At 36.0% G+C, this 25734-nt stretch overlaps 1 protein-coding gene across 5 annotated transcripts in view; it reads right to left on the bottom strand.

The window, feature by feature from the left end:
• PIAS2 (protein inhibitor of activated STAT 2) overlaps window positions 1-25734 on the bottom strand; it is a 94943-nt gene that overhangs the window by 23164 nt on the left and 46045 nt on the right. For all 5 annotated transcript variants that reach the window (XM_082852698.1, XM_082852695.1, XM_082852696.1 and 2 more), the window contains exons 6-10: window positions 22420-22554; window positions 20098-20203; window positions 18598-18671; window positions 12238-12398; window positions 511-644 (exon numbers count right to left, since the gene is read on the bottom strand). In XM_082852698.1, the coding sequence (XP_082708824.1) occupies window positions 511-644; window positions 12238-12398; window positions 18598-18671; window positions 20098-20203; window positions 22420-22554 (610 nt within the window). The remainder of the gene's footprint in view (window positions 1-510; window positions 645-12237; window positions 12399-18597; window positions 18672-20097; window positions 20204-22419; window positions 22555-25734) is intronic.

Here is a 25734-nt window from a genome sequence, read left to right as displayed (position 1 = left end):
CAGAGAACAAACTAGTGGTGACAAGTGGGGAGAGGGAAGAGGGGAGGGGCATTATTACAGGGGTGGCAAAGCAGGAGATACAAACTATTAGCTATAGGATAAGCTACAGGATGTGTTGTACAACACGGGAAATATAGCCAATATTTTACAATAACTATAAATGGCGTATAACCTTTAAAAATTGTGAGTCACTACACTGTACACCTATAACTTCCATAATATTGTAGAGCAACTATACTTCAATGAAAAATAATAAAATGATTTAGGTAATTGTTTTATTTACTTTATATATGAAAAATATACTATGAAAAAACTGATTATAATGTGGTATAAACTTTAGCACACTTAAGAATAAAAATCATCTGGGAGAAATTACATATGTAATAGATGATCAAAAGATAAAGTGAGCAAACTGAGCTCCAAATGGTAGCTCTAATGGCCAAAGTTAGCGCTAACGATAACATCACACAAGTCTCATCGTTTTGCTCTCTGCTGCCATTCTGCACATACTTTCTATTTTTGTACATGGCTGGCTGGATACTTTCATAGCTTCTTTCTTCGGTCTCATTGGGCACCAAGAACCATCTTCTTGGAATTTGATCTCATCCACATCAGAACAGTCATTGAGAATTTCCATAAAAAGCCTATAAACCAAGTAAGAAGTACAGAAATGGAATCAAATGGCTCTGTTCAAAGGTGAAATAAAGTAACACATTTTACCTTGGAGACAAAAGTAATGCTTTTTGTTTGTTTTGGCCCTAGGCTTTAGCTGTTTAACTGGCAACAAAAGAGTTAAGTGACTTACTGAATATCATCTTAAAAATCAGTGATTAAACAGAAATAGACACCTGGAGCCTTCTTGCTGGGATTGGCAGTAAAGAAACCACCCTCAGGGACTTCCCTGGTGGTCCAGTGCTGGTAAGTCTGCCTTCCGGTACAGGGGACATGGGTTCCATCCCTGGTTGGGGAGCTAAGAGCCACATGCTGCGGGCAACTAGGCCTGTGCACCACAACTACTGAGATTGCACACCTCAACAAGAGAGCCCACGTGCCACCAACTACAGAGTCCATGTACCCTGGAGCCCACACACCACAACTAGAGACAGAAAACATGTACTCCACAACTAGAGAGAAGCCCATGCACCGCAAAAAAAAAAAAAAAAAAAAAAAAAAAAAAGATCCCACACGCCACAACAAAGACCCAACGCAGCCAAAAAAAAAAAAAAAAAAAAAAAAAACACAACCCTCAACATAACACATAAACCAAACATAAAAATTATTGGGTTCACGGCTTCTGGGAAGATAGAGGAAGAGTAAGACACAGAGATCACCTTCCTCCCCGCAGATACACCAGAAATACATCTACACGTGGAGCAACTCCTACAGAACACCTACTGAACGCTGGCAGAAGACCTCAGACCTCCCAAAAGGCAAGAAACCCCACCACCACCACCACGTACCTGGGTAGGGAAAAAGAAAAAAGAATAAACAGAGACAAAGGATAGGGACGGGACCTGCACCAGTGGGAGGGAGCTGTGAAGGAGGAAAGGTTTCCACACACTAGGAAGCCCCTTTGCGGGCGGAGACTGCGGGTGGCAGAGGGGGAAAGCTTCGGAGCCGCGGAGGAGAGCGCAGCCACAGGGGTGCGGAGGGCAAAGCAGAGAGATTCCTGCACAGATGATCGGTGCCGACGGGCACTCACCAGCCCGACCAGCACTCACCAGCCCAAGAGGCTTCTCTGCTCACCTGCCGGGGCAGGCGGGGCTGGGGGCTGAGGCTCCAGCTTCGGTCTGAGCTCTGGGAGAGGACTGGGGTTGGCGGCGTGAACACAGCCTGAAGGGGTTAGTGCACCATGGCTAGCCGGGAGGGAGTCTGGAGCTGCCAAAGAGGCAAGAGACTTTTTCTTCCCTCTTTGTTTCCTGGTGCTCCAGGAGAGGGGATTAAGAGCGCTGCTTAAAGGAGCTCCAGAGACGGGCGCGAGCCGCGGCTATCAGCGCAGACCCCAGAAACGGGCATGAGACACTAAGGCTGCTACTGCTGCCACCAAGAAGCCTGTGTGCGAGCACAGGTCACTATCCACGCCCCCCTTCCGGGGAGCTTGTGCAGCCCGCCACTGCCAGGGTCCCGTGATCTAGGGACAATTCCCCCGGGAGGACGCATGGTGCGCCACAGGCTGGTGCAACGTCACGCCGGCCTCTGTCGCCATAGGCTCGCCACGCACTCCGTGCCCCTCCCTCCCCCCGGCCTGAGTGAGCCAGAGCCCCTGAATCGGCTCCTTTAACCCAGTCCTGTCTGAGCGAAGAAAAGATGCCTCCAGCGACCTACATGCAGAGGCAGGGCCAAATCCAAAGCTGAACCCCTAGGAGCTGTGAGAACAAAGAGAAAGGGAAATCTCTCCCAGCAGCCTCAGAAGGGCGTATTAAAGCTCCACAATCAACTAGATGTACCCTGCATCTGTGGAATACATGAATAGACAACAAATCATCCCAAATTGAGGAGGTGGACTTTGAGAGCAAGATTTATGATTTTTTCCCCTTTTCCTCTTTTTGTGAGTGTGTATGTGTATGCTTCTGTGTGAGATTTTGTCTGCAGAGCTTTGCTTCCACCATTTGTCCAAGGGTTCTATCCATCCGTTTGTTTTTAATTTTTTTCTTAATAATTACTTTTTATTTTAATAACTTTATTTTATTTTACTTTATCTTCGTTCTTTCTTTCCTTCCTTCCCTCGTTTAGACAACGAATCATCCCAAATTGAGGAGGTGGACTTTGAGAGCAAGATTTATGATTTTTTCCCCTTTTCCTATTTTTGTGAGTGTGTATGTGTATGCTTCTGTATGAGATTTTGTCTGTATACTTTTGCTTCCACCATTTGTCCTAGGGTTCTATCCGTCCCTTTTTTTCCCTCTTAATAATTATTTTTTTTATTTTAATAACTTTATTATATTTTATCTTATTTTATTTTACTTTATCTTCTTTCTTTTTTTCCTTCCTTCCTTCCCTCCCTCCTTTCTTTCTTTCTCTCTCTTTCTCTCTCTCTCTCTCTCTCTCTCTCTTTCTTTCTTTCTACTTTTTCTCCCTTTTATTCTGAGCCATGTGGATGAAAGGCTCTTGGTGCTGCAGCCAGGAGTCAGTGCTGTGCCTCTGAGGTGGGAGAGCCAACTTCAGGACACTGGTCCACAAGAGATCTCCCAGCTCCACATAGTATCAAACAGCGAAAACCTCCCAGAGATATCCATCTCAACACCAGCACCCAGCTTCACTCAACGACCAGCAAGCTACAGTGCTGGTCATCCTATGCCAAACAACTAGCAAGACAGGAACACAACCCCATCCATTAGCAGAGGGGCTGCCTAAAATCATAATAAGTCCACAGACACCCCAAAACACACCACCAGACGTGGACCTGCCCAACAGAAAGACAAGATCCAGCCTCATCAACCAGAACACAGGCACTGGTCCCCTCCACCAGGAAGCCTACACAACCCACTGAACCAACCTTAGCCACTGGGGACAGACACCAAAAACAACAGGAACTACGAACCTGCAGCCTGCAAAAAGGAGACCCCAAATACAGTAAGATAAGCAAAATGAGAAGACAGAAAAACACACAGCAGATGAAGGAGCAAGAAAAAAACCCACCAGACCTAACAAATGAAGAGGAAATAGGCAGTCTACCTGAAAAAGAATTCAGAATAATGATAGTAAAGATGATCCAAAATCGTGGAAATAGAATAGACAAAATGCAAGAAACATTTAACAAGGACCTAGAAGAACTAAAGGTGAAACAAACAACAGTGACCAACACAATAAATGAAATTAAAAATACTCTAGATGGGATCAATAGCAGAATAACTGAGGCAGAAGAACGGATAAGTGACCTGGAAGATAAAATAGTGGAAATAACTACTGCAGAGCAGAATAAAGAAAAAAGAATCAAAAGAACTGAGGACAGTCTCAGAGACCTCTGGGACATTAAACGCACCAACATTCGAATTATAGGAGTTCCAGAGGAAGAGAAAAAGAAAGGGGCTGAGAAAATATTTGAAGAGATTATAGTTGAAAACTTCCCTAATATGGGAAAGAAAAGAGTTAATCAAGTCCAGGAAGCACAGAGAGTCCCATACAGGATAAATCCAAGGAGAAATACGCCAAGACACATATTAATCAAACTGTCAAAAATTAAATACAAAGAAAACATATTAAAAGCAGCAAGGGAAAAATAACACACAAGGGAATCCCCATAAGGTTAACAGCTGATCTGTAAGCAGAAACTCTGCAAGCCAGAAGGGACTGGCAGGACATATTTAAAGTGATGAAGGAGAAAAACCTGCAACCAAGATTACTCTACCCAGCAAGGATCTCATTCAGATTTGATGGAGAAATTAAAACCTTTACAGACAAGCAAAAGCTGAGAGAGTTCAGCACCACCAAACCAGCTTTACAACAAATGCTAAAGAAACTTCTCTAGGCAAGAAACACAAGAGAAGGAAAAGACCTACAATAACGAACCAAAAACAATTAAGAAAATGGGAATAACATACATATCGATAATTACCTTAAATGGAAATGGATTAACTGCTCCCACCAAAATACACAGATTGGCTGAATGGATACAAAAACAAGACCCATATATGTGCTGTCTACAAGAGACACACTTCAGACCTAGAGACACATAAAGACTGAAAGTGAGGGGATAGAAAAAGATATTCCATGCAAATGGAAACCAAAAGAAAGCTGGAGTAGCAATTCTCATATCAGACAAAATAGACTTTAAAATAAAGACTATTACAAGAGACAAAGAAGGACAATACATAATGATCAAGGGATCAATCCAAGAAGAAGATACAACAATTGTAAATATTTATGTACCCAACATAGGAGCACCTCAATACATAAGGCAAATACTAACAGCCATAAAAGGGGAAATCAACAGTAACACATTCATAGTAGGGGACTTTAACACCCCACTTTCACCAATAGATCATTCAAAATGAAAATAAGTAAGGAAACACAACCTTTAAATGATACATTAAACAAGATGGACTTAATTGATATTTATGGGACATTCCATCAAAAAACAACAGAATACACATTTTTCTCAAGTGCTCAAGGAACATTCTACATTTTCTCAAGTGCTCAAGGAACATTCAACCTTTAAATGATACATTAAACAAGATGGACTTAATTGATATTTATGGGACATTCCATCAAAAAAAAACAGAATACACATTTTTCTCAAGTGCTCAAGGAACATTCTACAGGATAGTTCATATCTTGGGTCACAAATCAAGCCTTGGTAAATTTAAGAAAATTGAAATCGTATCAAGTATCTTTTCCGACCACAACGCTATGAGACTAGATATCAATTACAGGAAAAGATCTGTAAAAAATACAAACACATGGAGACTAAACAATACACTACTTAATAACAAAGTGATCACTGAAGAAATCAAAGGGGAAATAAAAAAATACCTAGAAACAAATTACAATGGAGACACGACAACCCAAAACCTATGGGGTGCAGCAAAAGCAGTTCTAAGAGGGAAGTTTATAGCAATACAATCCTACCTTAAGAAACAGGAAACATCTCGAATAAACAACCTAACCTTGCACCTAAAACAATTAGAGAAAGAAGAACAAGAAAAATCCAAAGTTAGCAGAAGGAAAGAAATCATAAAAATCAGATCAGAAATAAATGAAAAACAAATGAAGGAAACGATAGCAAAGATCAATAAAACTAAAAGCTGGTTCTTTGAGAAGATAAATAAAATTGATACACCATTAGCCAGACTCATCAAGGAAAAAAGGGAGAAGACTCAAATCAATAGAATTAGAAATGAAAAAGGAGAAGTAACAGCTGACACAGCAGAAATACAAAAGATCATGAGAGATTACTACAAGCAACTCTATGCTAAAAAAATGGACAACCTGGAGGAAATGGACAAATTCTTAGAAATGCACAACCTGCCAAGACTGAAGCAGGAAGAAATAGAAAATATGAACAGACCAATCACAAGCACTGAAATTGAAACTGTGATTAAAAATCGTCCAACAAACAAAAGCCCAGGACCGGATGGCTTCACAGGCGAATTCTATCAAACATTTAGAGAAGAGCTAACACCTATCCTTCTCAAACTCTTCCAAAATATAGCAGAGGGAGGAACACTCCCAAAGTCATTCTACAAGGCCACCATCACCTTGATACCAAAACCAGACAAGGATGTCACAAAGAAAGAAAACTATAGGCCAGTATCACTGATGACCACAGATGCAAAAATTCTCAGCAAAATACTAGCAAACAGAATCCAACAGCACATTAAAAGGATCATACACCATGATCAAGTGGGGTTTATTCCAGGAATGCAAGGATTCTTCAATATACGCAAATCTATCAATGTGATAAACCGTATTAACAAATTGAAGGAGAAAAACCATATGATCATCTCAATAGATGCAGAGAAAGCTTTTGACAAAATTCAACACCCATTTATGATAAAAACCCTCCAGAAAGTAGGCATAGAGGGAACTTTCCTCAACATAATAAAGGCCATATATGACAAGCCCACAGCCAACATCGTCCTCAATGGTGAAAAACTGAAAGCATTTCCACTAAGATCAGGAACAAGACAAGGTTGCCCACCCTCACCACTCTTATTCAACATAGTTTTGGAAGTTTTAGCCACAGCAATCAGAGAAGAAAAGGAAATAAAAGGAATCCAAATCGGAAAAGAAGTAAAGCTGTCACTGTTTGCTGATGACATGATACTATACATAGAGAATCCTAAAGATGCTACCAGAAAACTACTAGAGCTAATCAATGAATTTGGTAAAGTAGCAGGATATAAAATTAATGCACAGAAATCTCTGGCATTCCTATATACTAATGATGAAAAATCTGAAAGTGAAATCAAGAAAACACTCCCATTTACCATTGCAACAAAAAGAATTAAATATCTAGGAATAAACCTACCTAAGGAGACAAAAGACCTGTATGCAGAAAATTATAAGACACTGATGAAAGAAATTAAAGATGAAACAAATAGATGGAGAGATATACCATATTCTTGGATTGGAAGAATCAACATTGTGAAAATGACTCTACTACCCAAAGCAATCTACAGATTCAATACAATCCCTACCAAATTACCACTGGCATTTTTCACAGAATTAGAACAAAAAATTTCACAATTTGTATGGAAACACAAAAGACCCTGAATAGCCAAAGCAATCTTGAGAACGAAAAACGGAGCTGGAGGAATCAGGCACCCTGACTTCAGATTATACTACAAAGCTACAGTAATCAAGACAGTATGGTACTGGCACAAAAACAGAAAGATCAATGGAACAGGATAGAAAGTCCAGAGATAAACCCACGCATATATGGACACCTTATCTTTGATAAAGGAGGCTTGCCACAACTAGAGAGAGCCCTCGCACAGAAACAAAGACCCAACCCAGCCAAAAATAAATATAAATAAATAAATTAATTAATTTGGGGGAAAAAAAAGACATTTGTAAAAACTTTACCACAAAGAAAATTCTAGGCCCAAATGTCTTCACTAGGAAATGCTACCAAATATTTGAGGATTCATGATACCACTACTTCCTGCTCCCTATATAAGGCCAGCATTACTCTGATACTAAAAAGAGACAAAGACAAAACAAGAAAACAACAGACCACTATCTCTCATGAACTTTAGCAAAACAAACCCAACAATAAATATAAAAGATAACAAATCATGACCAAGTGGGATCCATCTCCAGAATGAAAGGTTGTTTAATATTTGAAAGTCAATCAATGCAAATCATCATGTCAACAGACTAGTCAGTTCAAGACAGCAGGACAAAGATATAAAAGGCATCCAGATTAAAAAGGACAAAGTAAAACTGTCTTTATTCCTAAAATATTACTGCCTATACAGAATATCCTATGTTCTATAACAATGCTATTCGAACTACAAGACGCATTTAGTAAGGTTTCAATATAGAACATACAAAAATCAACTATATTTCTATATAATACAACTAAAAATATAAAAAACAATACCACGAGAAATATGAAACAATGGGATAAATCTGACATAAAGCATGCAAGACCTATATACTGAAAACCACCAAACATACTGAAACCTAATTAACTAAATAGATATATATCATGTTCATGGATCAGAAGACTAAATATTGTGAACTCACCCTTAACTTATCTATAGATTCAACATTATACAAATCAAAAACCCAGATTTGTTTTCTAATTGACAAGCTGATTCTAAAATATGCAATGAAATGCAAAATATGTACAATTGTCAAAATAATTTTGAAAAAGAATGAAGTTAGAAGTCCCACATTACCCTGATTTCCAGACAGTGCAGTACTGACATAAATATAGACAAATCAATGGAACACAGTTCAGAGATAAATCCACATATATATGGCCGACTGATTTTTGAAAAGAAGGTGCAAAGGCAATTCAATGAGGAAAATACAATCTTTTCACCAATGTGGCAGAACAACTCCACGACTGTATGCCAAAAACAAAAATGAAGCTAAAACCCTGCTTCTTATCTCACACCATATACAAAAATTAACTTGAAGAAGATAACAGATCTAAGTATAAAATTAAACTACAGAACTTCTAAAGCAAGCAAGGAGAAAATTTTTCTGACCTTAGGTTAGGAAAAAATGTCTTAATATGATATCAAAAGCACAGTACATAAAAGAAAGCCTTGATAAACTGGCCTTAATCCAAGAACTTTTTCTCTTTGAAAGACACTATTAAGAGACTGAAAAGAGGAAATGGCAGAAAACATTAGCAAACTACAGATCTGATAACGGACTTACATCCATAATATATAAAGAACTATCAAAACTCAGTAATATGAAAAACAAACAACCCAGCTGAAAAATGGGCAAAAGTTTAAGCAGTCACTTCACCAAAGATGACACACAGATGGCAAATAAACACACAAGAAGATGCTCAATACAGTCATAACGGAAATGCAAATTAAATCCACAATGGGGTACCACCATATACCACTAGAATGTCTAAAATTTAAAAAACTAACCATACCAAACGTTGATGAGAATGTGGAGCAACTGGAACTCTCATATACTGCTAGTGGGAATATAAAAGAGTACAACCACTTTGGAAAACAGTTTGGTAATTTATTTAAAAATTAAGCATACACCTAGTACGTGACCAGGGATTCCACTCGTAAGTACTTACCCCAGGTAAATTAAAACATCAGTCCACACAAAGACCTGGACATGAATGTTCTTAGCAGCTTTATTTGCAAGAACCCCAAACCAGAAGGAACGCATAAACAAGTGAATTGATAAACTGTGGGATATCTGTACAATGGAATGCTATTCAGGAATAAAAATGAACAAACTATTGGTACATGCAGCAACGTGGACAAATCTCAAAGCAAGCATACTGAATAAAAATAAGCTAGACAAAGGAAGCAGACACTTTATGATTCTATTCATACAAAATTCTAGAAAATCCAAAACAATCTGTAGCAGCAGAAAGCATAACAGTGTTTGACTGAGGATACAGTGAAAGAAAGAGATTAGGAAGATACATGAGAAAACTTTAGGTAGGACAGATATATTCATTATCTTATTGTAATGATATTACAGGTGTATACTGGGTCAAAATGCACCAAACTGTACACTTTAAATATGGGCAGTTCTTATATCTCGATAAAACTGATAAATACAAATAAGGAAAAATGCTACCTTCATTAGAATATGTAATACATTAAATATGTATTTTCCCTAATTATATGAAAAACATAATTCCAATCAAAATCCAAACAGGATTTCTTTGTGTAATTTAAGGATGCTTTTATTCAAGTGAATATGGCAAACTGTAGTAAGTCAAGAAAATTCTGAAACATATGGCCTAAGAGATATTAATGAATAACAGAAATCCAATAATTAAAATAGTTTTGTACTGGCCAATACTTTGATCAATGGCACAAATACCAGTTCAGAAATGACACTTGAGTACAAAAATGTTTTAAATGATGGAGGCAGTGTCTTAAGCCCATGGGAGAGATTACTCATTAAGTGTTGGTGAGATTACTGACCAACCTTCAGGTGGAAGGGTGGAGTAATGGGATCACCTATTCGCTACCCTAAAGTTTCTCCCCTATCCCCAATTTTTTCACATAGTTCCATTCTTTACCTTCATAGCGCTTAACACAATATGCAGTTCTTTACTGTCTCCCACTCTGGAAGTGCTCTGTTTACCATTTTAGATCTAGTATCTGACACACAGCCAGTATTTAATAAGTATTATATTGAATGAATTCGTGAAGGAATGCATGATGGAATAAAGAACTGCATGAATGGAAGGGGGAAAAAAAATGAAATCTTTAAAGTACCTGACAAAAAAACAAGTGAATGCTCATATAAAATCTCTGGGACTTTCTAAAACACATTAAAGACAGAAAACCAAAATGAAGAGACAGACTTGATGGAATAAAAATTTAAAGTTTCTGAATGAGAAAAATGTCACAATACAATCAGAAGGCAAACTGGGAAAATATATTTAGCACATGTAAACAGAGAAATTAATATCCTCAGTATATAATGAGCATTTATAAGTCAGTAAGAGAAAGATGAACCACAAAGGAAAAAAAACATTAAGAGACAATTCATAAAAAGTATTATAACAACCAATATAAGGATGAAGATAATAATTGATAATTATTGATAACTGATAATTCTTACAATAAATAAAAATCAAAACAATAAGATATCTTTTCAACTAGAAAACTAGTAAAGGCATTTTAAAAATAAGATTTAATATGATAAGCTTGGTAAGAAGACTGAGAAGTGGGCTTCCAATACACTACTGGGAGAGTGAAATGACAACTAGGAGCGTAAAATCGTTTATTCCTCCTGGGAGGCATCTTGGTAATAAATAGTAAAAGTCTTAAAATTATATATTCTCTTTTATTCAGCATTTCAATTTCTAAGAGCTTAAAGAAAAAAACCCTGTCTAAACGAGCAAACAAAAGCTTCAAAAATGTTCATATCACAAGGTAAAACAGAAAGAGTGGCAACCATGCAGGCTATAATATTGGGTTGGCCAAAAAGTTCGTTTGGGTTTTTCCGTAAGATCTTATGGAACTTTTTGGCCAACCCAAGAGGAAAGAAAACAAACAAGCAAACAAACAAAAAAACCGCTTAAATGATTAGTAATGTACCCACAATGGAACATCAAGTATCTAGGAAACATACCCTAAAATATTAATGGGCAAAGGGACATGACATATGCAACTTAATTCTCAAATGGTTCAAAAGGTTTCTGAAAATAGTAATCTCTTTCTCTCTGTATACGCACATGCACACACCAAAAATACCTACACATTAAGAGGGAATGTGACAAAACAAATATGGCAGAATGTTAACAACTAACACATTGTGCTACTGTGCAACTTCTTGCTAAGTTTGAAATTATTTCAAAGTAAGTTAAAAAGTAAAAGTTTACAGAGAAAAAAGTCCCATCACTCTTCATTGTCTCATTCCTCTCTACAGTAATACTCTTTTCAAACTGAAAAAAATGCTGAAGTATCTTTAAAGATCTAGGATATTTTTCACTCTACAGAGTGAAAATCATGATGTATATACACATCATTATGCAAAGAGTGATTTCAAGCTTTTTAATACATCAATAACAAAATCATCACCATAGGGTGGGATGTTGATGATTTTATTTTAATCTTTTCATTAACTGTATTTCCTAAATGTTAATAGGGGTGCATGGATGATATATGCAATTTTTTTAAACAGTGTTACAGGAAAAAAAGGGTACCTCATTTACTAATAATTAGTTTATATCATTTTCCTTAATTCTGACATACACAATATGACATGAGAGATAATGCTTAAGAGTTTGGGCTCCAGAGTCAGAAAAACCTGGAAGTGAATTCTAGTTTTAAACTTAACAGCTGCATAACACAACTCTATCTACCCTACCACTTGCTCTGCGGTTTTACACAGACCTGGTTGCTCTTCAAGAAGTTCTAGGTAAGCAAAATGACATCACTAAGTGGATTTTACCCTTTCCTATGGACAATGAAATATGATCATGAAAAGCAAAAATAAAAGGAAACTACTCACCCTCTTGTCCCCAACACAAAGAATATTATAAAGATAAAAGGGCCGCTAACTACAGTTTAGAAATAAGATTAAGTATAATTAAGTATTATGTTGGGATACACTTACCCATCTAAAATTAGACTTTCATAGGCAGCTTTTTTGTCACACACAGGACAAATCCAGGTGGGCTTCTTCTCATTCATTTGCAGATAAAGGGCAGCATCAAAGCACTGTAGATGTGTACAAGTCACTGCACGGCATGGGATTGTCAGCCTCATTTTTCCTAACTATAGGACAGGGAAGACAACATGGGAAATCATTTCAGAAAAGAGAACAAAGCCTCAAAAGTCATAAAAATGTGAAGAAGTCATACGAGACTAACAAAATGAAAAAGAAACTAAAACCAGTATTTATTTCCATCAAGATTGCTATATATTTTATTTGTATTCACTGAAGGACGTATAATTTTTAAAAGACCATCTCACTTTCTGAAAGTAGGTAAAACTTGTAAATTCACAGGTAGGAAAAGATATATATACAATGAAAACATGTCTCTTTCTCATCTCTTCCCCTATTTAGAGAGAACCACTGTTATCCATCTCTTGCATGTCCTTTCACAGATGTTCTATGCATAATCAAATGTGTATTTTAAAAAACATATTCCCAGATACGGTGGCGTGCAATTCACACAATTCTGTACTTACATTTAAACTGTCTCCAATCTCATCACGACAAATAATACTGCAATAAATAGCTATGGGATAAATTCCTAAAAGTAAACTTTTTGAGTCAAAGAAAAGTGTATGATTTTTGTCACAATGACAAACTATCTTCCACAGAGGTTACCTACTGATTTACACATATACGTGTATTAATGTGCTTGGTTCCCCTCGACCTTGTCAATATAGTGCTATTGAATCCTTTGACCTCTGCCAATCTGATAGGTGAAAAGTACCCCATCGTAGTTTTGGAATACACTTCTCTTATAAGTGAAGTTGAACTGCTGCTGCTGCTTTTTTTCTTTTCTTTTTTTTTTTTTTACTTCTAAGGGTCATTTGTGTTTCCAAGAACTGTCTATTAATAACCTTTTCTCATATCCCACTTGGTTATTTATCTTTGGTTACCTATATTAATCAGCCTCATGTATGTGATATGAATTGCAAATACATTTTTATATACTTTTTTTCACTTTTGTATAAGCGCATATGTTGATGTTTCAATATACTCTTATAACCTAGTACTCTGTTCAATTCTTATTCCTATTGGTAGAGGAATACCAACATCAAGACATATATAGCATCCAGATTAGATCAGATCAAGTTTTTCTGTAGAGCCTTTTGAATCTCCCTGTATACTCCCTTTATAGAAAAGATCTCAGTTTATAACCAGCTCTCTTATTCTGATAGAAAATCTGTTTCTCCGACTACACTCTAAGCCCCACAAGGTCTATGTCACTGTTCACCAGTGTAATCCAAGTGTCACAACACAGTACCAAGCACGCAGCCTATGCTCAGTATTTGTCAGCCAGATGGTAGAATGAATGGAGAAAGTGGTAAGGGTCAAAGAGAAAGAAAAGGAAGAAGGAAAGACTTCTTTATTTGCACTATAAAGTCTAGAAGAAGTCACAGCTAAACTATAACACTGTTAACTCTGCCTGAGGGGTAGGATTTTTAGAATGTTCCTTTTTTTTTTCTTTTGGTTTATCTGTAATAATTTCTTTCTGCTAAAATGAACATTTGGTTATTTTATAATTTAAAAAGAAAATAATTATCCAACTCATCATTATAGCAGTAACTAATGCTTATATAGTTGTACCTACATGTTAAGGTATCATGTTGAATACTTTACATTAATCTTCGTGACACTTTACATTTTAACCTAACAACTACACTATACAGTTGATATATATTATCATCCCCATTTTATAATGAGGAAATAGGCAAAAAGAAGCTAACTAAATTGACTAACATTACAAAGTTAGAAAGTGGCAGAGTCAATATTTGAATACAGATGCTCTAACTCCAGAGTCCATACTACCTCTAACTGTCTAGGATTCTAAAAGAGATTTTGGAAGTTACAGTGATTCATGCAAGTATGCAGCACAATTTAACTATTTAAGATGGAAAAAAAGTGAGAAAAGAATGTGAGGCAATTTCTCTTCTATGATATTTCCCTCTATATTTTCCCTTCCTTTAATAACAAATTATCCCTTAAGTAATGTAGAACCTTACAGCATGCTAAAGACGTTTATGTAAATTTCATACAATTCTCATAACAACCCCATGACTCCAAAAGGACTAGTATCTATATATCTACTTCTGAAATGAAGATGCTGAGGCTACAAGAGGCTAATACAATTGTAACAATTCAATCAATACAATACAATCACTAAGATGCAGTTGCTAGAGCTATAACACAAATCCAAATATTTTTCAATTTCATAAAGACGTTCCTAGTTTTACATTATACATGGTGGTAGTTTTTGGTTTTACTTATCTACCATTTCCTACTTTGCTAAGAGTTTTTGTTCTATAGGAATGGATGTTGACTAAATATCTATTTAGCACCTAATGAGATGATCAGAGAATTTTTTTTTCTTTTTCAATTATTATTATAGATAATTTCAACAGATTTTCTGATATAAAACTATACTTGCATTCCTAAGAGGCATCCCTTTGTTATCACATATTATCCTTGAAAAAGAGTACTGGATTCTACTGGCTAGTGTTTTATTTAGGAATTTTCCATCATTGTTTTTTTACATAATCCATGTTTGTAAACAACCCAAATAATCACTAAAAACAGGTGAAAAAAATAAGCTGTACTATACCAATTCAACAAAATACCTCAGGTGGTTAAAATTAGATCTAGACATATTAATATATTTAAGATATACCATTAATTTAAAAACAGTAAACCACTGAACAGTATATATAGCACAATATAGTTTTTTCCAATAAACATACATATGATTATAAACAGAGTTAAATCTAGAAAGAAAGCTATCATATTATTTAAAATGTTACTTCTGAATAGGTTTTAGTAATTTAAAATTTTCTCTTTTATCTGAACAACTGTATAATAAAGTAGGCATTATTTGTCAATTTTTTGGATTTGTTTCTTTAAAATAATGTTCTATCTAACTCAACCTACTACTGTTTTTTTAGGCAACCAGATCTCAAACTTTTGGCTTCAGAATCCCTTTACACTCTTCAAAATTGAGAACCTCCAAGAGCTTATATGTATGTAAGTTGTATTTACCAATATTTATTGTATTAGAAATTAAGAGACATTTTTAAAACACAAGAACACACAAGTACACATTCCATCAGCCATCAGAGCAATGACATCAGCCCCTGTCAGGTAACCCCTATCAAATATCACTGTCTACTCATGACAGAATGAGAGCAAGAAAGGGACAAACTGTGTCCTAGTATTATTATAAATAGTTTTGACTTTCTGGACCTCTTCAAAGAGTCTCAGGGATCCCCAGGTACCCTTGGGCCACAATTTGCAATCTGCTGCTTTTTTCTTTTTCTTCCTCTTCTATGCCATTCTCATCTCTCCTGTAACTGCTTTAGAATTTCCATAGCATAAAGAAACAAAAACATTCAGGACTACAAAAGTTGCTGATCCTAAATTTAATGCTACTCTAGTGTCTTACAAGAGCTAATGAACATTTCCCAAGTTAAAAAAGCGTTTATTACTAACTGGCAAAATCTGACCGAATTCCTAATACTGATTATGTAATGTTAATAAAAAAAGATTTGAATGTGCTGAATTCTATTTAGTCAGATGATGGCACTGTTTTGAAATGTATTGATTTTATGAATAAAATGGTATCTAACACCGTAATGCAGCTTTTTTATTAATCAAATATTAAGCAGGTAGTATCCAAATTGATTTTTACTTCATTATAGACTAATTAGTATCTGTCTAAAGAAAGAGTAGGTATAAGCAAAAATGGCTCAAATCAGTGGTTCCAAACTATTTGTAGAAGCGGTACCATTTTTTAAAAAAACTTGAGTCAGAATCAAACAAGACATAAAATCAAACCTGTTTTTCTTTTCTATCCTGGGGCACCCACCTAGCCTACCTCTGCAGGACAGTCCAAAATTCACTAGCTAATATCACTAAGATGGAACTCCTATGTAAAATTCAGATACTGTGTTCAAAAATTTAATTATACACACTCAATCAGATCCCTCTTTAACAGCTGTTGTAAAATTACCTTCCTTAGGTCCTAAGGACAGAGGTTTTGAACTGTGCTCTCACTATCCAGATTCATGTCTACTTCAAATCACTTTACAAACCATACTGTGAAACAGAACATTTCTTCCACAACCTTAAGCTATCATTTTCTCTCATTTTTGCCTAATTAACCCATGGTTCACCACTTATCCTTCCAAACGCCTATGATCCTTTTTTTCTTCACCGTTTCCCATCACCACCCCAGATCCTGTGTTATTTCCACAGTCAGCTGGATACACTCCCTCCATTCTGCTATCTTCAACTGATACTAGTATTATCTCTGCCTCTAAAACTACTTTCATCATCTAACTTCTGTCATCTCTCTGTTAAATTTGATCAAAACACCTGTTTGGTTTTCTGATAACATAGATCACATCCTATAGTTAGCAACCCAATGTTAGGTTAACACTAGTATAGTCTGAAGAGTACCATTCACTCTTTTCTTAGAAAGTGCTCTGAAAAAATCAGGTAGGATGAAGACTGAGGAAAGCTCAAAAGATAGTCTCAGAAACAGATCTGTTTTCACTTGTAAGCAGAGAAAGAAAACATTTAATGAACTTAAAACAGAATCTTGTTACTTCATTTCTTCAAATCATTGAAATGTTAATTTTCTTATAACCGTCAGTTTTATTAAAATTGACACATGTGAAAGGAACTATTCCCTATTCTTATATAGGGATGCCAATATATGCCTAACGATGCCAATATACCACTTTCACTATTTTGAATGTCCAAGAATCCAATAGTTTGGTTATTGTTTTGTTTTGGTTGTTGTCATGTAGAACAGCACAGTGTTTGAAGGAAAAAATGGAAAAAAAATTTAAAAACCAGTTCCAAGACAGTAAGACTTACAGAAAATGGAACTGTGTAAACTGTACAACTCCTTAGGTAAATTGTGTAGAAGCGCTTTCTTCCTGATAGAACAGTCTGACATACTAAAACAAAAAGGTGACGTGAGTTCCCTTCCCAAATAGTGGTTGTGCTTAGAATATAGCTGGCAATGAACATTTGCTGAATATACTAGAGTTAAACCATAAGAAACTTCCAATATCCAAATTGTTTTTGACGAACAAAATGGCAATTTCATGTGTTCCAATTTAATATCAATCTTAACATGAGAAGGAGGAAAAGGTACTGTGAAGAAATGAACTCAAATGAACTCATGCCCAGCTTGTGAGTAGAGGAGGTCCCAAGCCCCTCTAGGGCCCCTGCCACCACCTCAGGGCATTATTGTCCTCCTGCAGATCTTCTCTGTGTTTCATAAACACACGTTTCCGATTTCGAAGCAATCCCAATTTCATGTTAAGTCTATCCCTTTCCAATAAAGGTAAGTTAAAGTTAATGATAATAGATAATAAAGCTTTAGAAAGAAAGATATCTGCTTTCCCAAATAGAGAGGTAGACTTATAATCAGGATATTTATATTTTTGGTCCAATGTGGCAATATGGTACACTGTCTTATAAGAGAACTGGAATAATGTCAGAAGACCAAAATTTAAATCCTTGTTCTACTACAAACTAACTGTGTGATTTGGGTTAGCCAACCCCTTTCAGTCTCAGGTTCCTCATCTGAAAATGGGAACAATTCCATACAGGCTTGCTAATAAGACAATATAAGGAGCACATAATAGGAACTTAACAAATTATTCCCTTCTCTGACACAATTCTCTTTCCATTTAAAAAACTGTATGTTTCTCACAATGGTAGCTGGTCACCAAATGCCTCCCCCCGGCAACTATATTATAAATTCCTAATTCCATACTTTTCTCATAAAGTTCCTCTCATCTGCAAAGGGTCCCCTCCAAGAGTAGTGATTTTAAAGAAGCCTTCATCCACTATTCCTGACCTCGCCTATCAATTAGCATTTATTAGGTCCTAATAACTTTACTGCTATTTTTCAATACCGTTTATATTGATAAAAGGAGCCAACTCTCTAGATATGTTCAGTATTAGCTGTGGATTATCGATAATTAACTGTGACAGATTATTCTGAACCTAAAACTCTCTTTCCTCTTTGATGCAATATCCCTTTACATCTCTTCTTGCTTAGTCATTGCCTGAAGAATGTTTGCATTCTTTGGAATTATAATGCTTAACCATGAAGATCCCCGAATGGGAAAACGAAAAAAGTTCAAAATTCTATAATATACCATTCATTCACATACTTACTTTTATAGGAAAATTAGTAATTTATAAAAAGTAAGATGCCCCAGAATGTTTTGTTGCTTTACTTACAGGGCACATCAAGGACACCCGAAGGCTAGTGGTAGCAATTTCACTATCAGGATCCGCAGTAAGTTTTTCTTTAACTTTAGGAGGGAAAATCAATAATAAAAACACAGTTTAAAAAATTAATTGTGACATATGAACAGAATTATAGAAATATATATATCATCTTATATAAAGTTTGCCAAATACTTCAAACAGATCAAGAAACTACAAAAACAAAACAAAACAAACAAAATGTTAAGTATTAATGTACTGAAAACACAACCATACTTCCAGTATTAGGTTAAAGAATTACAAACTTACAGACTCTAGATGACATGTTTAATTGAATTTTTAAAATTTCTTTTTAAAAGTAAAATTGCAGGTGAGGAAGAGTTTCAAAGCAGAAAGCTGTTTAAGACTTAAGAACAATACAACAATTAGGAAAGGAACTTGGAAGGCAGCTATCCTCTGAGCTTCAATGCTTTTCTAAAACACATTCATGACTGTTTTAATTTGGGAGTACTGGTAATTTCCAACAATTGTTAAATTTGTAAACAGAAAAGGTAAAATATTCTTATACTTCCTTTAACTATTGAAAACTACTATGGATGTGGGAATGTCTGTGATCTTAATCATCATGTAATGTATACAAGTTATTGTCTATCTATACAAGCTAATGAAGACATACACCACCTTCAGATGCCTAATTCTCAACACCACGATAGCGAGAACAGGACTCTAAGTAGAGACAGTGGAACCTGAGTGGGGTAAAAAAAAACTATGGAAGAGCTTCCATGGCTTTCAGCTCTAGGCAGGAAGATCAATACTGTACTGTCTGAAATGAGAAATGGCTTGAGTGTAAGAAACAAAATACCATTTCAACAGCCCTACTTGGTTCCCGTTTCAACCTATAGATCCTCTTCTCCTTTCTGGTTCATTCAGTGATATGAACTGGGAGAAAAATATTCTCTTTCTCCCCCAAAAAATGTCCTGTTCAATTAACTTCAATTACTGAACTGAATTATTTACAGTTTGGGTTAAGACTTTTTTTTTCTCTACCTATTATTGTACAGTATGAAAGCAAAGTACAAAATAAAACATCTCAGAAGGCAAATATTATTGTTGATGGATATCAACATTTCTTTTGCAAAAAGACCCTTTTTAGTTAGAAGTTTTTAAATGTACATCACACTACACACCGCAGGTTTTGAAGACTTGCATTCCTACTCTCAAGTCAACGTAGGCATCAAAACTGCCATCAACCTGACATTTACCTAAATAACTTCTTATGAAAAGGTGAAAAATCAGATTAGCTGAGATTTAAAATTAATCCTCTTGGGAGTGGTTTCTAAGAGAAGGGCTTTTCAATTCATAGGGCTCCATTCTTAGAGTATTTTTAATTCATAATTCATTTTAGGTTTCTAATAATTGTTCCCAAATTGTTCCTGTATGGAGATATATGTGAAGCTTTTTAAATTTCCATTTAAAGCATCTCATATGCTCAGTCTTACAAACATTACTTACTTAGTGCTCTGGAATGATCAGGGTTTCTAATACCTTTCATTTTTAATCTCTGTAATAACATGGCTGATGTGAGCTGTCGTACAAGATATACAGACATGGAGTAATTCTACAAAGAAAGATAATCTGTATTAAAGATGAGAGATAATAGTCTATTTACATAAAACACTTGTCTAAGAAGCTCTGGTTTCTAAAAATAACATTCAAAATAACTTCCACAGGACAGTCAATGACTGGGAAGGGAACAAAATCAACTCAGCTACTTTAGGGAAGATGAACGCTTCATCATCTCAGTGATTGAGATATTTCTCAATCACATAACTTTAAAACATCTATGTGAAAGATAAAATGGCTCAGATCAGTGGTTTTCAAACTGTGTTTCTAACTTAGCAAAACTGGTGCTTTAGGGGCCACCATGGTATAAATGAAAATGCACTCTCCCATGCCCACTTCTAACTAGAATTTTCTGTTTTTATGTAATGGGGCTCTCATAATATATTCATTGAAAAATGAGATCCACTGCAGAAACAAAGTTCAAACACCTGTGGTCTAAATTAACACTTCACATACAGAGTTCCACAGTTCTAATTCTGGCAGACACTTGCTACATGGCCTTAGGCAAATCACTCATATGAACCCAAAATCAGCTTTCTTGAGAAAAAATTTGACAATTAATTCCTGTTCCCAAACGGGCATTTTACTAGGGAAGGGGAAGCTACTACAGTATATAAGACACATGAAGAAACTATAAAAATCAAAAAGACAAGGCCAGAAAATAATAGCATCCAATCCCATATTCTCTTAGATCTGGCACAAAGGAACTTTCATTAGCTATTTATAAAGCTATGAAGAGATGATATACAATTTTACCTAAATGCTAAAAACCTACTTTACCATTTCATTACATTCATTCATTCAATCAATTCTACAATAAACAAAATAGTTTTAATAGTTGCCAAACCAAATACTTTAAATATCATTTTTAATGTCCTGTAACAGTCCTTTCAAATATCTGAATACCCACTATAGTGTGCAAATTTAAGTCAATTAATCATTATAATTACAAGGAAAGGATATTATTCCCATTATATGGCAAAAAAACCCCCACACCTGTCAGGCCTTCAATGTCTGCAATCTTTTACTCAAAAAATCTGTAAGTTCATAATCATTTCAAAAAGGTATACTACTCTTCTGTTCAAATTCCTCTCACTAAGCTTTAAAGCATTAATACTTGCTCAGTTAACAATGTCCCTTATATTTGCATATAACACCCATTCTCAAGATTTTATTTATTCTTTATAATAAGCAGGCCTCAGGGAATTAATCAATTTGGCCAAAATCAAACAATTTGCCAACTTAGGACTAAACCAAGATTTCCCAAATCCTTATCCAGTGCTTTACCACTGTACATTCAGTTCACACAAATAAAAAATATTAGGGATCAGTGTCTTATGATAAAAAAGTTAGAGTAAAAATTCAGAAATGAGAGCTCAAGAGAACAATCATTAAAGAGATCCTAATGTCTGTACAGTCAATACAAAAATATTCTTTATATCCAGCTCCGCAATTACCTTGGTGGTAAAACCAAATGATTCTGGCTACAAACATGACTCAACTCCTCCATCCACAAATAGGAATACTATCCTTTATTTCTATGAAACAGCAACATTAAAGCTGATGTTCAGAAATTAACTGAAATCTCTTTCTATTCTATTATTTCAGTTATATAAACAAGCAGTTCTAAAATGGAAATCCCTTGTTGTATTAATCAGTATCTCATAATTGACAAAATGCATTTTGAGACTAAGCGTCAGCAGAAACCCAGGTTCATCAACCTAAAAATACAGAGGAAATAATATAAATCTAAGTAAATATTTTCATATGGATGCCCACATGTTATTTGAAGTATCAGCTATTCATATAAAGGCTGGAACAGATTATTTCTAATCACAACATGAGTACATTTAACCAAATGTTAATCTTCTCCAAAGCCTGAGAAAGCTTTCTTTGTTCCTCTTCAAAAATTACCCCAAATTCCCAGTTTCTTAAAATACTACTTAAACACAATTGTGATTAACCATTAACTTAAGAAATACTGTAATGATACTTACTTCCTTTCTAAGAAAATAAAGAGATGATACTCAGGAAACCTTAAAGTTTTAACCTTGAAAATCTCTACATCTCTACCCTGAACTGAAAATTACTGCTTTTTGGGGTTACAAACAGAAAACTGAATGAGCTGGAGCTAGTAGCCTAAGAAAAAAACAAAGTAAATCAACACCTAGTGGGAACACTTTCATGCTACCCAGAGAAAAGAATCTTTACCTTTCCAATTTCTGACGCCCAAGAAATGGAAATCTGGTTTGGCACAGCTGAGGATAATCTAACTAAAGATGTAATATTCAAAGGGCGTCCAGGGCGCTTCTGCTCAATCCCATTTTTAGGTGGTGGTGCATAGCCCTGTAACCAAGAAAGAAAAATAATTTTAAATTCTCCGTAGCGGAGCAAACATTTTCTCCAAGACGAGCACAGTATCTTGCCTAACTTCAGTCACACTTAATTACTTTTATTTTATCCTGGAAATCACATAGTCCTCACCCTAAAGTCACCAATCCTAAAGAGGAAAATGACCTTTTAAAAATGTTACAAAATATTTCACAAATCCAGAAAAATACAACAAAAAATCCATGTTCCATTAAAATTAAAGATGCTGAGATCTTGCCATATTGACTATGAATTTTTTTCCTTTTTTTAAACAATAAAGTTGCACCTCTTTACACTGATTCATCTTAGGAGCTCTAATTCACTCAACTACTAGGGGCAAGAGAGGGAAAACGAACTCTGGAAATTAAAAAAAAAGCAAATCAGTGAATTTCAAAGGAATTATTAAAATCTTCTGAGTGATAAAAAAGCTCTCCACTGTCTTCTCTCCGAGTAGAACAGAGATTGCCATCTTTAAAACCAGGTCACGTTAACAAAGAAGAATAACCAATATTTCAATTGGCATTGAATTAGCTTGACGGCTATAATAAAATCGCTACTTATATATTTTTCTATTTTTTCTAGTAATTAAGTATTTGTTTTAAATAGTGAACAGTCTCACTTTTGATTTCACAGTACATCCAATTCTCAATTACCCCAGGACTTTTCAGTTTCTGATTTTCAAAACCAATACAATTTTTGGGAAAATTAAAATTTCTTAGCTGCGAAAACATCTACATATTGAAAAGCACACACCATATTTCATTGAATCTAAGATGCCAATGATGCAATTTATGTACCACTGAGAAGGAAAAAACAGTAAGTTAATGATACAACCTAAAGTACTTTTTTTTCCTGCATACATATCAAGAAAACATAAGCAAAACGAACTGGCTAACATATTCCTTTAGGATATACAGAAGAATCTCTTGAATCGTTTTCTCACTGTCATCAGTGCATGTTTTCCACATGATACTCTCCTATATGCCACCAAGAGCTCAAGATAAAAATAATTCTTAAGGGTTTCCCTGGTGGCGCAGTGGTTGAGAGTCCGCCTGCCGGTGCAGGGGACACGGGTTCGTGCCCCGGTCCGGGAAGATCCCACATGCCGCGGAGCGGCTGGGCCCGTGAGCCATGGCCGCTGAGCATGCGCGTCCGGAGCCTGTGCTCCGCAACGGGAGAGGCCACAGCAGTGAGAGGCCCGCGTACCGCAAAAAAAAAAAAAAACTTCTTAAAATTATATTCTACTCCACAAATATCTCTCAGATTTCCTTGCAAGTCACTGACACCCTTAGACTAACTACAAGTGTTAATGCTGACACACCCTGGATATTAAGAGAACAAAAATTTCAAATAACAGCCAGGATTCACGAACCTTCCTCGAAATGTTCCCAAGTCATTTGTTGACTGAAAAACCGATAAAGGGCAGTTAACCAGTCATGCCATGGGAATAATAACATCAGGGTTGTACAAGTGCAGGCAACAACAATACATTACAGCTGCCACCTGATCATCAGAAACTGTTAAGACACCTCTAGATTTTAAAGATGTCAAAAATATGCACCTTGGTAACAATGAGATACAGTTTTGGTGGCATCACACGGCAGAGCCCAGGAAAACAGTCTTTCACACTAGGGAACACCATTCGCTGCCTTGTAGGAGGTAGGATAGTAATTTTTTTTTTTTTTTTTTTTTTTTTGCGGTATGCGGGCCTCTCACTGTTGTGGCCTCTCCCGTTGCGGAGCACAGGCTCTAGACGCGCAGGCTCAGCGGCCATGGCTCACGGGCCCAGCCGCTCCACGGCACATGGGATCTTCCCAGACCGGGGCACGAACCCGTGTCCCATGCATCGGCAGGCAGACTCTCAACCACTGCGCCACCAGGGAAGCCCGGATAGTAATTATTAAGTGTGAATTCCCATGATAACGTGTAATCTACAACGTGCAACAAGACTTTGAAAATCATTGAGAACTGCCTGAGCAGAGGAATAGAAGACAAAGAGAAGAACGTAAATAACTTTCGTTACACTATGGAAAAGGGAAATTGTGCATGTGTGTGTGTGTGTGTGTGTGTGTGTGTGTGTAGAGGAGGATTATGCCCATCTAAAGTTGTTCAAGTGAAATAAAACAAAGAAGCAAACTCATAAGAAAGTCCTCTTATAAAGACTAGGAAATTGGTTCAACGAGCAACACACACAAGAAATATCAACACCAATATCTGGGTAATTGTGAATGAAACCTTTGTTTTGCCTGTTTGGGGCCTGAAAGACTAGTCTGTCTTCTGGTATGTCCACTAGTATGTTAACCAAATAAAAATAATGGCACAGGGTGTGCCAAAATGATAAAAACTCATGAACTAGTTAGACAGTAAACTCTGTAAATTGGAATTTGAGAAACCCAGCAACAACGTTGTTAGTTAATTTGACAGAAGAGAGCAATAGAAGGGAAGAGAATAAACGAGCATATAAGAATGAGGTGTTAGTAAATTCAAAACCAAATATGGTACTAGTATTATTCACCGAAACATTTTAAATCTATTCTCTACCCCCACATGACTAGTTTAATTTCATTGGTAATTCTGAGTTATCTGTATACTTATATTCTCCCTCTGACCAACAGTATCACCTCCAGTCAACCATCAGTTACCTGATTATTGAGAACAGGATATACAGTTGACCCTTAAACAACTCGGGGGCTCAGGCACTCACCCACCACACAGTTGAAAATCCAAGTATAACTTACAGTCAGCCCTCTGAATATTCAGTTCCTCTGTACCTGAGGCACATGCAATACTTTAGTATTCACTACTGAAAATAACGCAGTATTTGGACCCGAGCAGTTCAAACCCATGTTGTTCAAGGGTCAACCGTAAAAGCTGAGCCTTCACATATTTCTAACGATTTTCCATATCTAAAGCAAAAATAAAATTAAGTTCATCTGACAGGAGACCTTTGGAGTAAATCTAAAGCTTTCTAAATAAAGGCTGCTGGAGAGCCATTGAAAGATTTTTTCATTAGTCTCAACCTAACACTTCAATAAAAGATATACCTAAAGAACCTTTTCTGTTCCATGCTCTGACAACATCTCATCTACTTGTAATTCTGACAAAAGATGACAGTGTTGCTCCTTTAACATTTTCCCCCTAATTTTCTAATTACCA

The sequence above is a fragment of the Leucopleurus acutus genome (genome assembly GCF_964270905.1).
Source record: "Leucopleurus acutus genome assembly, chromosome: 13".
NCBI classification, from domain to species: Eukaryota; Metazoa; Chordata; class Mammalia; order Artiodactyla; family Delphinidae; genus Leucopleurus; species Leucopleurus acutus.
This window is presented reverse-complemented; position numbering and strand designations above follow the sequence as displayed.